Source organism: Silurus meridionalis, chromosome 22, assembly GCF_014805685.1.
Source record: "Silurus meridionalis isolate SWU-2019-XX chromosome 22, ASM1480568v1, whole genome shotgun sequence".
NCBI lineage: Eukaryota > Metazoa > Chordata > Actinopteri > Siluriformes > Siluridae > Silurus > Silurus meridionalis.
Genome location: NC_060905.1, coordinates 1,478,840 through 1,494,934, shown reverse-complemented (window position 1 = coordinate 1,494,934; position 16,095 = coordinate 1,478,840). Strand labels below are relative to the sequence as shown.

The 16,095-nt window shown below is 41.2% G+C and overlaps 1 protein-coding gene across 1 annotated transcript in view; it reads left to right on the top strand.

The window, feature by feature from the left end:
* Nucleotides 1-1,473: 1,473 nt before the first annotated feature.
* ldlrad4a (low density lipoprotein receptor class A domain containing 4a) overlaps nucleotides 1,474-16,095 on the top strand; it is a 21,235-nt gene continuing 6,613 nt past the window's right edge. The window contains exon 1 of the mRNA XM_046835127.1: nucleotides 1,474-2,013. Coding sequence (XP_046691083.1) covers nucleotides 1,887-2,013 — 127 coding nt within the window. The 5' untranslated portion in view covers nucleotides 1,474-1,886. The remainder of the gene's footprint in view (nucleotides 2,014-16,095) is intronic.

Genomic DNA, 16,095 nt, shown 5'->3' with positions numbered 1-16,095 from the left:
TGTTTAATGTGATAATTATAGTAACAATGTATGATGACTAACGTATACACACACACACACACACACACACACACACACACACACACACACACACACACACACATAAACACACATATAAACACACACACCCATAAACACACACACCCATAAACACACACTGGATAGACAGACAAAGAAACGTACTGAGTCATTCTCTGACCTCTGCCTCACACTCTGTAGACTAGAAAAGGATATTAACACACACACACACACACACACACACACACACAAAACCGGAAGGAAATAACGGCACCTAACACACCCTAGAAGTTGCACTACTTGTGTAATAGTGTGTGTATACAGTGAGTTTAGAAACTCAGACTCTTTTGAAAACCCATATAGCCTCAGTGCCGGCTTCCAGTCTTCTTGGGTGAGATGTTTTCAAACTTTCCACACCTCCATGTCACTTTTCCTGTCAGATCTTCTCAAAATCCTTCAGATTGGATGGGTAGCATCTGTGAACGTCCACCTTTAGCGCTCTCTCTCTCTCTCTCTCTCTCTCTCTCTCTCTCTCTGTATTGATGTTCTATAAAGTTCTGGTCTGGGCTGCTCAGGGCCGTTCAGAACCTTGTTCTGATGCCATACCAGCTTTATGGCCTTGTGCACTCTGGAGCAAAGTTTCTTTAAGAACCTCTGCTTCAGTATAGAGTTGATGAGCAGTGCAGATTTCCATTAAATGCCTCATCACACCTGAGAACCTTTTTTTGTCACGTGCCTTTTACCCAGGAGTCTACCACATAGCCCTGAGTGATGGAGAAGTTTTCCATCCCAACTGAAGACTACTGAAGCTCTAATAGAATGACCACTGGGTTCTTCTCCAGGTTGGTCACCTCCCTAAATGCAAGGGAGCTTCTAAATGAATGGGTGTGGTAGTTCCAAAACCGCTATTGCTTCACATGAAGTTCAACATGCCCCTGAAAACATTCAGAAGTTTCAACATGAATGGATTATGGAAGTCTCTGAGAAGTTCCTTGGACTTGATCGCTTGGTTTTTGTTCTGGTGCATAAGTTAAATAAACACTCGGTGCATCCACGGTGCGCAGAAAAATATCTCCAAGTGTAATTCTATTATTTCTATTAAATGTAATTCTATGATTTTATTCTGAATATTTGTATTTAATGATTTATTGATTATGGCTGATGTGAATGCAGCACAGCTGTAACTCTAAACTCCAGACACTTAGCGGCGAGACTGCAGCCACTCTACTAAGTGTGTGTAATTCTATGCTCGATACACACTCTCCATGTCTAGACCTGACATCTCCCTCCCTTTCCTCTCTCTCTCTCTCTCTCTCTCTCTCTCTCTCTCTGTCTGTCTGTCTCTCTCTATCCGTCTGAGCCCCCACCCCCCTCCTGTCTGGCTCACATTCTGCCCCTCCTTTTCAGAGGAGGAGTCATGCGCAAACACACACACACACACACACAGACGCACAGACACACACACACGCGCGCGCACACACACGTACAGCGAACCCTTTCCTTTCCGGCTGCGCGCGGATGGTTTCGATAACCGTATCCCGCCGTCCGTTCCGCGCGCGCGCTCCAGCCGCCGCGTCGCTTTGATTATTATTACTATTATTATTATAATACAGAGGGGTGGTGGTTTTTTTTTTTTTTTTGGTAGGGTTTTTTTTTTCTCGCTCTTTTTTCTCCAGGATGACGTGATTAACGCGCGAGACAGAACGGAGACCGGGGCTCCCACTCGGGCTTTAACAGACCCCCCCCACCACCACCACCACACACACACACACACACACACACACACACACACACCTTCTCCTCCCCTCTCTCTCTCTCTCTCTCTCTCTCTCTCTCTCTCTCCCTCCCTCCATCCCTCCCTCCTCTTCATGCGCCACCACCGAACGGTCCCGGGCACCGGCAGCGCGAGCTCCACCGACACCACCACCAACTCCACCAATGCCACTCGCTCGTGCGACTGCAGCGCGTCCCAGCAGCCGCGGGGAATGGAGAGATGTGAGTCTCATTTCCGCTCTCACTAATTAACCTTATTATTATTATTATTATTAATATTATTATTATTATTATCATTATTATTACTGGATGATTAGGATTATGGTTTATCAGCAGCACCATTCATTTCGCTGTGTCTGTGTCTGAGTGTCTGTGGGGGCATTTTTTGGGGTATGGGGTATGTTGGGGGCACAGACAGCCGCGAGCTGCGGAATCGATCTGGTTTACCGGCCGTGGTGTTACCACGGGTGTTATTTTTGGCCTCGCGCCTCCGGTTCCGGTTTGTCTGTGGGCGTCAAATATTAATTTATGTATTTATTTATCATATTATTGTTAATTGTTATTATTATAATTATATTTGTTATTATTATGAAATGCAGACGGTGTTGCGCGCGTGTACGTGTGTGTGTGCGTGCTTGTGTGTGTGTGTGTGTGTGTGTGTGTGTGTGTGTGTTGTTAAGACGGGGGTGTAAAACTTAAAACGCACGCGCGTTCTTCTTTCCTTTGCTTCTTAGATGTTTCAGTGACCCAAAAAAAGGAACAGAAAGCAAAATCCAAAAGAAGAAAATGGTCAAGAAAACACACACACACACACACACACACACACACACACAGAGAGAGAGAGAGAGAGAGAGAGAGAGAGAGAGAAGAGAGAGAGAGATTATTCAGTCGTATGTTGCTTACCGGAAGTTCTGATCTTAATTGGTCTTTAATTAGAACTTCCGGTTTAGGGTCTGTAGCGCGTTCCCGATCCCAAAAATTTTCCTGCTCAGTTTGTTTATCGGCAGTTGTTGTTACAGATAAATCCTTCTCCTTGTGCTTATTTACACTTTTCTTAGAAAAGAAATAACACAATTTTTTAATATTTATATCTATGTAATTGTGATGTTTTTAGATCGATGCAGGTACTGAACCCAAATCTGGGATATTCTGTGTTGTATAATGGTACACAATAACATCAATTTGTCACCATCTATTTGTAGGCATTTTTATCCATTAATTTAATTCTTCTTTGTAGTACAGTAATCTCCTGCTTTACCGCGGTCCGAATCTCACGCCCCGGTTTATCACGCAATTGCATTTGCCACATTGGCTGATTTTCCCGTTGTCTCGCGGAGAGAGCACGTAGCCCAAAGCACTTGTTTTTATGGATTTCAATGTTGAAATAATAAAATGTATTAATTAAAATATAATGATTAATAATGTAGTAAAATGTTACAGTACAGTACTGTGTACATAAAATAGCATTTTTGGGGTGGCGTCTGTTTATCGCGGTTTTTCGTTTATTGGTGGTTTTGGAACGTAACCACAGAGATAAACGGGGGATTGCTGTATTATTAGTATTATTATTATTAGTAGTATTTTCAAATCCATAATCAACGCATTGTGGGATGTAGGTGTTCATTACTACCTCGGAGGTGAAGAGATGGACACGAGATCGAAAAAAGTTACTTATTAGCAGCAAGTAACAAAGAAGAGAGAGAGAAAAATGATAGAGAAAAATGATAGAGAAAAAATGTTCTCTATGATTTCCACCTTTTGTAGTGATGGTTTTTTTTGATAAAAACCAGCAAGAAAGAAAGAAAGAGAGAAGCTTCATTTTGAGTAAAAATGAATAGAAATAAATCTGTTTTGGGGCCCAGACTTTGTCCCTTGTATTTTATTTGTAATCAATCTTTATATCACATTTAATATAGTGTCTAGAAGTGTGTGTGTGTGTGTGTGTGTGTGTGTGTGTGTGTGTGTGTGTGTGTGTGTGTGTGTTATTGTTATTGATGTCTCTATTCCTATGTAGCGCTGTAATATGACACGTATTTCACATCAATATACTCCAAACACACATACACAAATAAGAAGAAGAGTTGGGGGTCAGTGTTCTCATCCCCTCATTAGTACCCTAGATAGGAGATAGGGGACGGAGTCAGCACTACTGAGGCACCTAGAAATCTCTAAATTACATGTTTATAATGCAAATAAGACATACATTTCTGAAGCTTGGTGTCAGACCTCAGATGTAATTGTACAGAGGAATAAGGACTTTTGTTTCTAGAGAAATGCACTACACTACCAACTAGGATGTACGGGAGATGGTTGTGGGGGCTGTTAAAGCTAAAGCTAACAGCTACAAGGCTAAAGCTAATCTTGCCTGACTAAGGCCTTGGTGTTCATTTGAAAAAAAATACCAGGAGTGTGCTATTTATAGAGACGTATTTCGAGAAGCAGGTTCTACATAAGGAGAAACGTGCTTAAAGTGCGTCTCGGTTAGGTCTCGCTCGATACCGCACACACACACACACACACACACAAAGCCTGGTATAATCCGTTTTCAGCATGGCAGCCTGGGAAACAGGATGTCGGGACGAGTTCAGGGTCGAGAATTCAATTTCACCATTTCAGACAAACGTATTTCAGACACCATTCTACTGTCTTTATGCGTATATGTGTTATATATCGCTGTTATGAGGCTTTTTGGAATCAGTTAACAATTATTAATGGCACCCCCACCTGCATTAGTATATTTAAATTATATATTAACGTCCAATCAGAATTCAGGATTTGAGAGCAGCCCTGTGGAGTAAAATACACTTTAACATTTAAGGCATTTGGCAGATGCCATTTTACAGAGCGACTAACATTTATCTCTTTCATACAACTGAGCAGCTATGGGGTTAAGGGCCGTGCTCAGGGGCCCAGGAGTGGCAGCTTGGTGTGGCTGGGATTTGAACTCACGACCTCCCGATGCCTAAACCACCAAGCTACCATCTCCACTACTAAAAAAGTGAAGGATAGATGAAGGCTGTTTATATGAAGGTTCTGGGGCAGGATGGAAGGTGTGAACAAATCCGCAATATGGAGGGTGAACTGCACCACTAGATCATATAATGGTGCCTACAAAATAGGTTAAATATGAGGAGGATGAAGAAGTAATAATAATAAATATTATTCATAACAACATATAAAACTGTGTGAAGAAAAATGTGTGAATACATATACATATATATAACTATACCTTCTGCATCCTGTCCAGACGTCTAGATGTTGTATTTTTTTAAATCAGACATGCAGGACAGACGTACAGGATGGCCCTTAGATTGCGACATAGAGATCAGACGTTTTTTGTTGACGTTTTTCGTTTGAACGCCGCTGCGTTCCAGCAGTCCATCTGGGACGTAGGCTGCCCATGGAGGCGTTTACAGAGATGTAGAGTCTGTCCCGTAAACACACCGGCGTTAGAAGAGTCCTTATTTTTGGATGTGGTGATATCACTGGTCTGTGTGTGTGTGTGTGTGTGTGTGTGTGTGTGTGTGTGTGTGTGTGTGTGTGTGTGTGTGTGTGTTCTTCTCCTAAAGGACAAATACACAGAGTGGCACAGAAACATTATTAAATTAACTACTTGCATTAATACAAAAAAAACGACCTGTAAACTAATGCATGTGGATGGTGTGTGTGTGTGTGTGTGTGTGTGTGTGTGTGTGTGTGTGTGTGTGTGTGTGTTTGCATGTGTTTGTTGGGGTTTGCTGGTCCTCAGAATGTTTGTCTGTATGTGTGGGTGGAGTGTCTGTGTCTGTGTTTATGGCTCTGTGTGTGTGTGTGTGTGTGTGTGTGTGTGTGTGTGTGTGTGTGTGTGTGTGTGTGTGTGTGTGCTGGGGTTGTCGGGTCTCAGGATGTCTGTGAGGGGGTGTAAGAGTGTGATGAGGTCACACCCAAGGTCAGCTGCCTCGGTCCTCTTTCTGATCTGTATGTGTGTGTGTGTGTGTGTGTGTGTGTGTGTTTTGGCTTAAAGGCACTGTGTATAGATGTTAACTTGAAATAAATAAATAATAGATATAAAACAGGAAGTATTTAGTAAAGTAAATAAAAGTATTTCCTCTCCTGGACCGATGCAGCAGTGCATTATGGGTATCCTATTACTATAACTATAAATCTAAAATCTAGGGCACTAAGGCCCAGCGGAATTCCGGGGTGACTTTCAGACATCAGAAGGTTATTACAGTGTCCAAGGCGAGGTGTAAATAACACGGCTAGATGTGTGTGTTCATGGCGATGTGTATGAGATGCTAACGGGCGTTCTCAGCAGACGTGGAACTCGAGCAGTTATGGGAGAAAGTCCTAAGTTAATGCTAAGATTTATGGTAAACATTTAAGGTAGACGTCTTACTCAAACATTTACGATAAACACATTATTTAAGCATTTACGGTAGACAGGTTACTTGAACTTTTTATAGTAGATGTGATATTTGAGCATTTACGGTGGACACAGTCCTCAAGCGTTTACTCGAGCACTTACAGTAGATGCGTTCCTTGAACATTTTACGGTTTATATCTTATTCAGCATTTGCCATAGACATGTTACTGGAGCATTTATTGTAGATGTGAACATTTACAGTATATATTATTTTCAAGCATTAGCAGTAGACACGTTACTGAAGCATTTATGGTAAACATGTTGTTGGAGCATTTATGCTAGCTGTGCTTCTTGAAAATGTATAGTATATGACCTATTCAAGCATTTGCTGTAGACACAATACTGAAGCATTTACGGTAGACATATTAATGAAGCATTTATGGTAGACATGGTACAGTAATTTAGCAGATTGGTTGCTTGAACATTTACAGCATATATTCTTCTCAAGCATTTTGCAATAGATACATTACTGAAGCATTTAGGGTAGACATGCTACTCAAACATTTATTGTAGATGTGTTCCTTAAACATTTGCGGTATATGTCCTATTCAAGCATTTTCATTAGACACGTTACTGAAGCATTTACGGTAGACACAGAAGCAATTATGGTAGATGCCCTACTGAAAACTTTACTACAGCTCTCCCTTTTTTTTACAACTGTTATTTTCATTTATTGTTCATTTTAAACCAGTACACACACACACACACACACACACACACACACACACTTGCCATATTTCAATGTGATTGAGTGAAATGAATTACTGTATGATGTTACTCTGTGTAATGTGTGGCCTTTACAGCAATGCAGCTTGCTTTCGGTGATGAGTGTGGGTTTTTTTTTGTGTATGTGTGTTGCGAGAATTTAACAGCCCCCAGAAGGTGGAGTTGGGGGTGTTTTAGGGGTAATAAAGCCCCTCACCGCCCCTGTATGTTGGGGGATGATTGGGAGAGTGGAAGAGTTTTTAACCTTTTAACAGCTGCAGCTAAGACTCAGCCTTGACATTGGCCCTACTTCTCGCTTTTGTGTGTGTGTGTGTGTGTGTGTGTGTGTGTGTGTGTGTGTGTGTGTGTGTGTGTGTGTGTGTGTCCTCAGAGTCACCCTTGTCTTGTACACCGTCCCACACACACTTCCCAGATGTACCCGGGATGATGTGAAAGCAGGGGGTTGAGATTTTTTTGAGGGACCGTATGTGCTTTTTGGCGTCAGCTGTTTGGGGGTTTTGTGTGTCTCGTTGTGTTTGTCGTCTCGGATGACGTGCTTCTGATCGGTCTTAATGATAAACGAGTTGTTTGTCTGTCTAGTATTTTTTTAAACGCTAGAGTCAGTGTGAGTTGGGGGTGCCAATAGCTTTAGGGCTGAAATGATTCCTCGAGTAACCCGAGTAATTCAAATACAAAATTTTTTAAAAGTTTAACTGCACATGGAGCACTGTGTTTCCGCACGGACTATTATTTCTGCCGCACCACCCGCTAAACTCTGGAGCGTTCTGGACAGGGAACACTGAAGACACTGCAGAATGAAAAAAAATGGAGGATTGGGGAGAAAACAGCACAGGGCGAGGAGATTCATATAGAAGCCTGTTTTCATCACATTAGAAAAAAGTTCACCCAATTCTCGCAGGTCCCAGTTTTTTTCTCACAATTTCCAAGTTGTTGTTTTTTTAGCCAACTGGGCAGCGTCTTACACATTGAAAATGTAATGGGCTACAATCAGAAGAATCGCAGGGTATTAAACTAAGTCTCTGATCCCTGGAGCGAACTCTGTCTAACAATCAGCTCGGAACAAGACAGATGAAGCAGAGGAGCCTCGTTCATACACCAACAGCTTCACACTTCAGGCCCACAACATGGTTACGGGTGGTTGCACCAGAAATGTTGGATGTTGATGAGAAATAAAGTCAGATTAGCGAGTAAAAAAAAATCGGAATTGCGAGAAAAAAATTATCCAACATTTTTTCTGTGGTGGAAACAGACTTCCATAGGATTCAGGATTTTTGTTTTTGAAGATTTTAAAATATGTTTTTATATTTTTATTTGATTTCTCTTTAAATATTTTATATTTTTTATGTAACATGGCAGTTGTATGTATTAAATAGGTTTAGTTTTCACAGATATTCTAGTATGAAATTTCAGCAATAAAATTTACATTTTTCTAAAAAGGAAACAAATGACTTTCAATTTACAGTTTTTCTCAGTTTGTAGCGTTTCTCAGATCAGAAATAAAATTCTCAAAACGACTTGTTCTCCACATCATTGAGTCATTTGTGCTCATCATAAGAACGATTCTTGTTGCTTTGATTAAATTGTGAACGCTTTTGTACATTATTTAATGGATTGTGTACGAGTGTCTGCTGTTTTCTACATTATCAGTTGTTTATTTCATGTTGATTAAAATATATTCTACTGGTTTCACCTGAATAGTTTTAACCCTCAAAACATCTCAGCATCAGTTCATTGTGTACGTCATCGAATGCAAAATGATTAAACCAGTTGTCAGAATCTTTTATTTAAAATTTCTATTAATTTCTTTTGTAAATGTGTTGAATTGATGAATTGTGCAGATGAATGTTGAAGGTCAATAATGAAGGCGAGTGAACGACATCAGATCAACCAATCATCAATCAGTTCTCTAAAACAGGTCAAAGGTGAATCTGGTGAAGCTTCAGTTGGAGACTGAATACAGTCAGAGCAAAACTCAGAATTCTACATTCTGCAAATGGATGAAAAACTAAGAAACAAATAAACACTTGTACAGTAAAAGTGTGAATCCTGTTCAGTCTCATACAATCAGAGTCAAATATCCAATCAAATTAATACATTTGTGCTGAAATTCAGATAACAAACAGAAGGAAGTCACATTTTGTGCATTTTCAGTCGCTGTGATCCAAAACATAGTTTATATCAAGAAATCCAGAAACTGTTCAGACTCACAGCGTCAATAAACATGTTGATGATCATATTTGTGAACAATGACGAAAGGACTTTTCATTCTGATGGGAATGAGATGTTCACTGACACAAAAACTTACTTTTGAGAGATGAACTGAGGATTTTGAGAAAAATTCAAGCTTTTGCAGGAAATCCAGTGTATTGTGCTGTTTGTACACATTGTTTTGAGAAATGCACTTTACTGATTTGCAAATATTCAGGATGATTTGAGAAAACGCTCCAAAGCAGCTGAGAAAAACTGTAAGAGTCGTATGTCGTATTTTCTCCAGTATATTTTAGTTTATTTATATTGATCTTTAATAAAGAAAAAAACACTTCTTATCCGATTACTCGATTAATCTATGAAATAATCAGAAGAATACTCCATTACTAAAATAATCGATAGCTGCAGCTCTGAATAGTTTCGTTTGATTTACTGTTCTTTTCTTTTATCCATTTACAGTCTTCCTTATTACAGGAAATGAATGAATACCTTCTGACCAATCAGAGGTGAGAATTGGTCATCGCTGCTTTATACTGTGTAATTATCGAGGTTCTGCTGAAACGTTGGCACCACAGTGGGATGAGTTCACGGACTCCACTGTCTCACGCACAATTACAAATTCGTCATTGTTGTCGTCAGATTAGCGCACAAACAGTAAACAAACAACAAAGTAAACAAAGTTATTTGGCTAATGCTAATGATTAATTAGCTGCTGAAGCCGCGCTACTGCTCGTATTAGCGTACTATGACAGACAGACAGACAGACAGACAGATAGACAGATAGATAGACAGACAGACAGACAGATAGACAGATAGATAGATAGATAGATAGATAGATAGATAGATAGATAGATAGATAGATCATTTTCCATCACTGTTGTAATCTGTGAGAACAAGATAATGGAAGTTAAATGTAACTGTAAAAGGATAAAAGTATGATCAGTTGTTCCGGAGTGAACAGTTAACTGGGTGTTATTGTTTGCTTTTATTTATTTGCTCACTCATTTGTTTGCTTGTTTGTTATTTATTATTTACTTCTAGCAGAGCGGAGCGTGACTTGCTGAGTTGATGCTACATAGATTACACACCGAGCTGGCTAATCACTCCAACCGTTTGTTTAACAGCAACGCTAAGTGTTAGTCCCCTGCTAACCTGCAGGCTAAAGCTGTGGTAAAGCTGTGGTACTCTTTCTCTCACTAGCAACTCACACAGCCTAACACAATCCAGTGCCTGTTAGCTTGCTAGTAGTTAGCTGTTAGACGCTAGAAGACTTGCAAAAATAGTGCCTGCAGCAATGTCTCATGTTCATGGTTGCTAGCTTGATATTTATGCTATTGCTGATCTGTTAAAAAGGGGGTAAGGTTGTTGTTTTGGGGGTCAGGACGTATGCATGTGTATGTGAAATCGATGTGTTGTAAGATTGAAGAATGTTGGAACTTAGTAGAAAAAGAAAGAAAGGAGAAGAAGAAGGACGTAGGCTGTAGATTAGCCCAGAGCGATGTTAGCGTGCCAGTTCCTTCTTAGGAATGCAGACCATTTTGTCGTTTTTGTTGTTGTAAAATGGTGCTGCGAGACCGCAGACACAACACCGCCGCACCAGGCATGATCTTATCACACCGAGAGTCAGCATGTGTGTGTGCTGACACACACACACACACACACACACACACACACACACACACACCCATTCATCAGGCATGCACATGCTAGGTCATGCTCCCAGACAGCAACCCCCAACTTTCCCCCAAAGGTCAGAGTTCAAGGGTCGTGGGTACTCTCATCTTTTGTCTCTGTCATTGTTTAGCCTAGCACCAGGCTCCATTCCGAATGCTATAATGCACGTCTGGATAGAGTTAGCGTTAGCGTTGGACTAGCAATGTGGTGTGTTTTATGAAAACAGAGTAACATGAGGAAAGTAACACAAATTCTCCATGTTGTTCTCAGCAGTCCGTGGGTCGGGTATAATGTGTGTGTGTGTGTGTGTGTGTGTGTGTGTGTGTGTGTGTGTGTGTGTGTGTGTGAGTGTGTGTGTGTCTGTGTGTGTGTGTGTGTGTGTGTGTGTGTGTGTGTGTGTGTGTGTGAATTTTGTTGTTTGGGAAAGGGAAAAGGGTGGGTTGTTGAGGTTAAAGGTTATGTGTCACCCTGACACTCATTATGGAATTCAGAATCGTCTGTGCGCCAAATGTGCTTTGTTCCAGCCGTCTGTCTGTCTCACTGTCTGTCTATTTGTCTCACTGTCTGTCTGCCGGCTCTACTGTCTGTCTCACTGTCTGTCTGTCTGTGTGTCTCACTGACAGCAGCTGCAAGCAACACAGAAAGTCAAACAGAGAGAAACAGACTACAACACAAGCAGAGAGGAAAGACAAAAGATCACAAACCAGGAAGCAGAGAGAGAGAGAGAGAGAGAGAGAGAGAGAGAGAGAGAGAGAGAGAGAGAGAGAGAAATGAAGAAATAAAAATAGAGAGATGGGAATAAAGAAATAAAAAGACAGATCATCCAAGGAGATGATGGAGAGTTACACAAAATAAAACAAAGGTAAAGATAGATAGATAGATAGATAGATGATAGATAGATAGATAGATAGATAGATAGATAGATAGATAGATAGATAGATAGATAGATAGATAGATGTCTGACATACTGGCAAAGAAATAGACATGGATGGATGGATGGATGGATGGATGGATGGATGGATGGATGGATGGATGGATGGATGGAGGGATGGATGGCTGGGCTGGTGGATGGATGGGTGGATGGATGGATGGATGGATGGATGGATGGATGGATGGATGGATGGATGGAGAAAGAAATTAGCAAAAGTACCAAACTGGTTGAACAGGAGATTTTTAAGAAAAATGAAATGGAAAAAATAGGACAAAGATAAAATGATGAAGACAGTGAATGGAACTGAAACGTTTGTGGCTGATGGACAGAATGATTAAGGAAAAAATAAACAGAATGATGGAGAGAATGTTGAATAGAATGTTGGTTGTTAGCGGTTTAGCTAGCTCTGTCACTGTGACGTTTTTGATTACAGACGATGGAGGTTAGCGGTTTAGCTAGCTCTGTCACTGTGACGTTTTTGATTACAGACGATGGAGGTTAGCGGTTTAGCTAGCTCTGTCACTGTGACGTTTTTGATTACAGACGATGGAGGTTAGCGGTTTTGGCTAGCTCTGTCACTGTGACGTTTTTGATTACAGACGATGGAGGTTAGCGGTTTAGCTAGCTCTGTCACTGTGACGTGTTTGATTACAGACGATGGAGGTTAGCGGTTTAGCTAGCTCTGTCACTGTGACGTTTTTGATTACAGACGATGGAGGTTAGCGGTTTAGCTAGCTCTGTCACTGTGAGGTTTTGATTACAGGCGATGGAGGTTAGCGGTTTAGCTAGCTCTGTCACTGTGACGTTTTGATTACAGGCGATGGAGGTTAGCGGTTTAGCTAGCTCTGTCACTGTGGCGTGTTTGATTACAGACGATGGAGGTTAGCGGTTTAGCTAGCTCTGTCACTGTGGCGTTTTGATTACAGGCGATGGAGGTTAGCGGTTTAGCTAGCTCTGTCACTGTGACGCTTTTGATTACAGGCGATGGAGGTTAGCGGTTTAGCTAGCTCTGTCACTGTGACGTTTTGATTACAGGCGATGGAGGTTAGCGGTTTAGCTAGCTCTGTCACTGTGGCGTTTTGATTACAGGCGATGGAGGTTAGCGGTTTAGCTAGCTCTGTCACTGTGGCGTGTTTGATTACAGACGATGGAGGTTAGCGGTTTAGCTAGCTCTGTCACTGTGAGGTTTTTGATTACAGACGATGGAGGTTAGCGGTTTAGCTAGCTCTGTCACTGTGGCGTGTTTGATTACAGGCGATGGAGGTTAGCGGTTTAGCTAGCTCTGACACTGTGACGTGTTTGATTACAGACGATGGAGGTTAGCGGTTTAGCTAGCTCTGTCACTGTGACGTTTTTGATTACAGACGATGGAGGTTAGCGGTTTAGCTAGCTCTGTCACTGTGACGTGTTTGATTACAGACGATGGAGGTTAGCGGTTTAGCTAGCTCTGTCACTGTGACGTGTTTGATTACAGACGATGGAGGTTAGCGGTTTAGCTAGCTCTGTCACTGTGAGGTTTTTGATTACAGACGATGGAGGTTAGCGGTTTAGCTAGCTCTGACACTGTGACGTGTTTGATTACAGACGATGGAGGTTAGCGGTTTAGCTAGCTCTGACACTGTGACGTGTTTGATTACAGACGATGGAGGTTAGCGGTTTAGCTAGCTCTGACACTGTGACGTGTTTGATTACAGACGGTAATGCACGTGGAGCAGAAAATGGACAGAAGTTTAGAGAAAGTCAACGTTCAGCTCAGACATGTCGATAAATCTCTAATAAAACTTTCCATACAGACATAATCACATGTAGCATCCGGCGCTAACTCACTACCTCAACATCCTGAGACATAAACATGGCCATATTTACTCTGATCCTGCTGTGTCAATGGGAAGCACACCGTGTATGTGTGTGTGTGTGTGTGTGTGTGTGTGTGTGTGTGTATGTGTGTTTATATGTGAACTCGGTGTAGCGTATTTCCTTTTCAAGAGGAAATAAACTCCTGTTTTAGGGGTCAGATGAGTCAGCGGAAGAGAGATAAAGAATAGAAACAGATGGATGGAGTGATTCATCTGGAGGAGAGATGAGAGGAAAAAGGGGAAGATGAGAGAAAGAGAGAGAGAGAGAGAGAGAGAGAGAGAGAGAGAGAGAGAGAGAGAGAGAGAGAGCAAGCAAGGAAAAATGAGAGAGAGATAAGAAAGAAAATAAGAAAGAAAGAAAGAAAGAAAGAAAGAAAGAAAGAAAGAAAGAAAGAAAGAAAAAAGAAAGAAAGAAAGAAAGAAAGACATAATGCAGAAAGAATGAGAGAAAAGGGAAAAATGATGGAAGGAAGAAAGAAAGAAAATAAGAGAGTCAAAAATAAGAGGAGGAAAGGAAAGAGAGAGGAAAAGAAAAAAAGTAAGGTATAATGCCGAAAGAAAGAAAGAAAGAGAGAAAGAAAGAAAGAAAGAAAGAAAGAAAGAAAGAAAGAAAGAAAGAAAGAAAGAAAGAAAGAAAGAAAGAAAGAATTAGGCCTAGAGTAAGAAAGAAAATAATAAGAAAAAAAGAAAAATAATGCAAATAATAGAGCTATTAAGATAAACAGATAGAAAGATAGAAGATATAAAGGAAAGATGAGGGAGAAGGAAAGAAAGAAAGAATAGATGTAGTCAGAGTGCATTCTGGGTAAAGAAGAGCTGCTAATTAAGTGAAGTAATGTAGATTGCTGCTGACAGAGGGGAAACGGATGAGGAAACATTACAGTGAGGAGGAGACAGAGAGAGAAGGATAGACAGATAGATGGAGGTATGTAAGATGTTGAGGAGGTTAGTGGAGGAGGACAGGGTGTGTGGGGGGAGCAGGTGGTGTCTGAGCTGCAGCTTATCCTGCTCACAATTACACAGAGGGTAAATAATTCAGGGGAAACATCGAGCCGTCTAGACACGTCTGTCTTACTGAGACACAGGAGGGAGGGGGTATCTGGGGGCAGACACACGGAGTGGGGGGATGAAACGCAGACGCTGCACTGAGGAGAACAGAATAAAGAAAAAATCTATCTATCTATCTATCTATCTATCTATCTATCTATCTATCTATCTATCTATCTATCTATCTATCTATCTATCTGTCTGTCTATCTATCTATCCATCCATCCATCCATCCATCCATCCATCCCTCCCATTCCTTGAGTGTGAATAGAAAACGTCTCATGTGCCCGAATAAGAGTTCACTGGTTCAAGCTGTTTTCTTTTTCATTTTCCCTTTTACAATAAAAAAAAAGAGAGAGAAAGAAGGTAGGGTCAAGGGAAAGAGAGAGAAAGAGAAATGTTACGAGCGAATACAGAGAGAAAGACAGACAGACATAAAGAGAGAGGGGAGGAAGGAAAGGAAAAGAAAGGGAGGGAGGGAGGAATTAATTGAAAGATATGACTTTAGTATCCGCAGGTTCGCAAGTTCTTCATTAATTGCAGCTCGCTAGTTTTGCTAGTTTAACCAGAGTTAGCAAAGCCTGCACTTTGCTCAGTGAAAATAAGGTGATGAACCGCGTCAGATCTGAGGAGGTGATGAACATTAAACTCAGATGCTAACTCGTGCTACCTCAGGATAATAGCGTAATGAAACACAAAGCTAACAATGTTCTTTGCTAATAACAACAACAGTTTGCTGGTACTGGCTGAAGCTATGGATATCACAGTAGGGTAATGGATAGTGGTTTAAGTGCTAATTCTGGCTAGTCATCAGGCTCACACTGATTAGCATGAGGTGCTAACTGCGGCTAATAAAGCGGCACGTTGCATCATGTGGGATTATATTCAACAGGAAATAATAAGGCATGTTTTTCCCCATGATGCCTCTGTGATGTGTGGATCTTTTCCTCCTGTCTACTGAGTAGCGTACGGCCTACAGAGTGGGTGGTGTGTGTGTGTGTGTGTGTGTGTGTGTGTGTAGCATGTTTGTGCGTGGGGTTTGTCGTGACAGACGATTCTCTGTGTTTAAATGGCCGTATCAAAGGCTTCACTTTGGCTCTGAGAAAGAGAGATAGAGAGAGGAATAGGGAGAGAGAGAGAATGAAGGATGAAGAAAGAGAAGAGTAAGAACAATAGAAAGAAGAATTTGGGGAAAACAGAAATAAGTTGAAGTAGACGGATTGGATGAGGGGGAAGAAGGGAGACCGAAATGCACCAAATGAAAAGAAAGGAAGTGAGAGGAAAGGGATGAATACCGACAAATAAAAAAACAGGAATGGAAAGAAATAGGAACGAAAAAAAGACAGACCTGATGGGGAAAAAAGGAAGGAGGAATAGAATGAAAGGAGGTTGGAGAATGAATGGAGAAAAAGTAGGAGATGGGGTGAGGGAGGAAAAGAATGAACTGAAGATTGGAA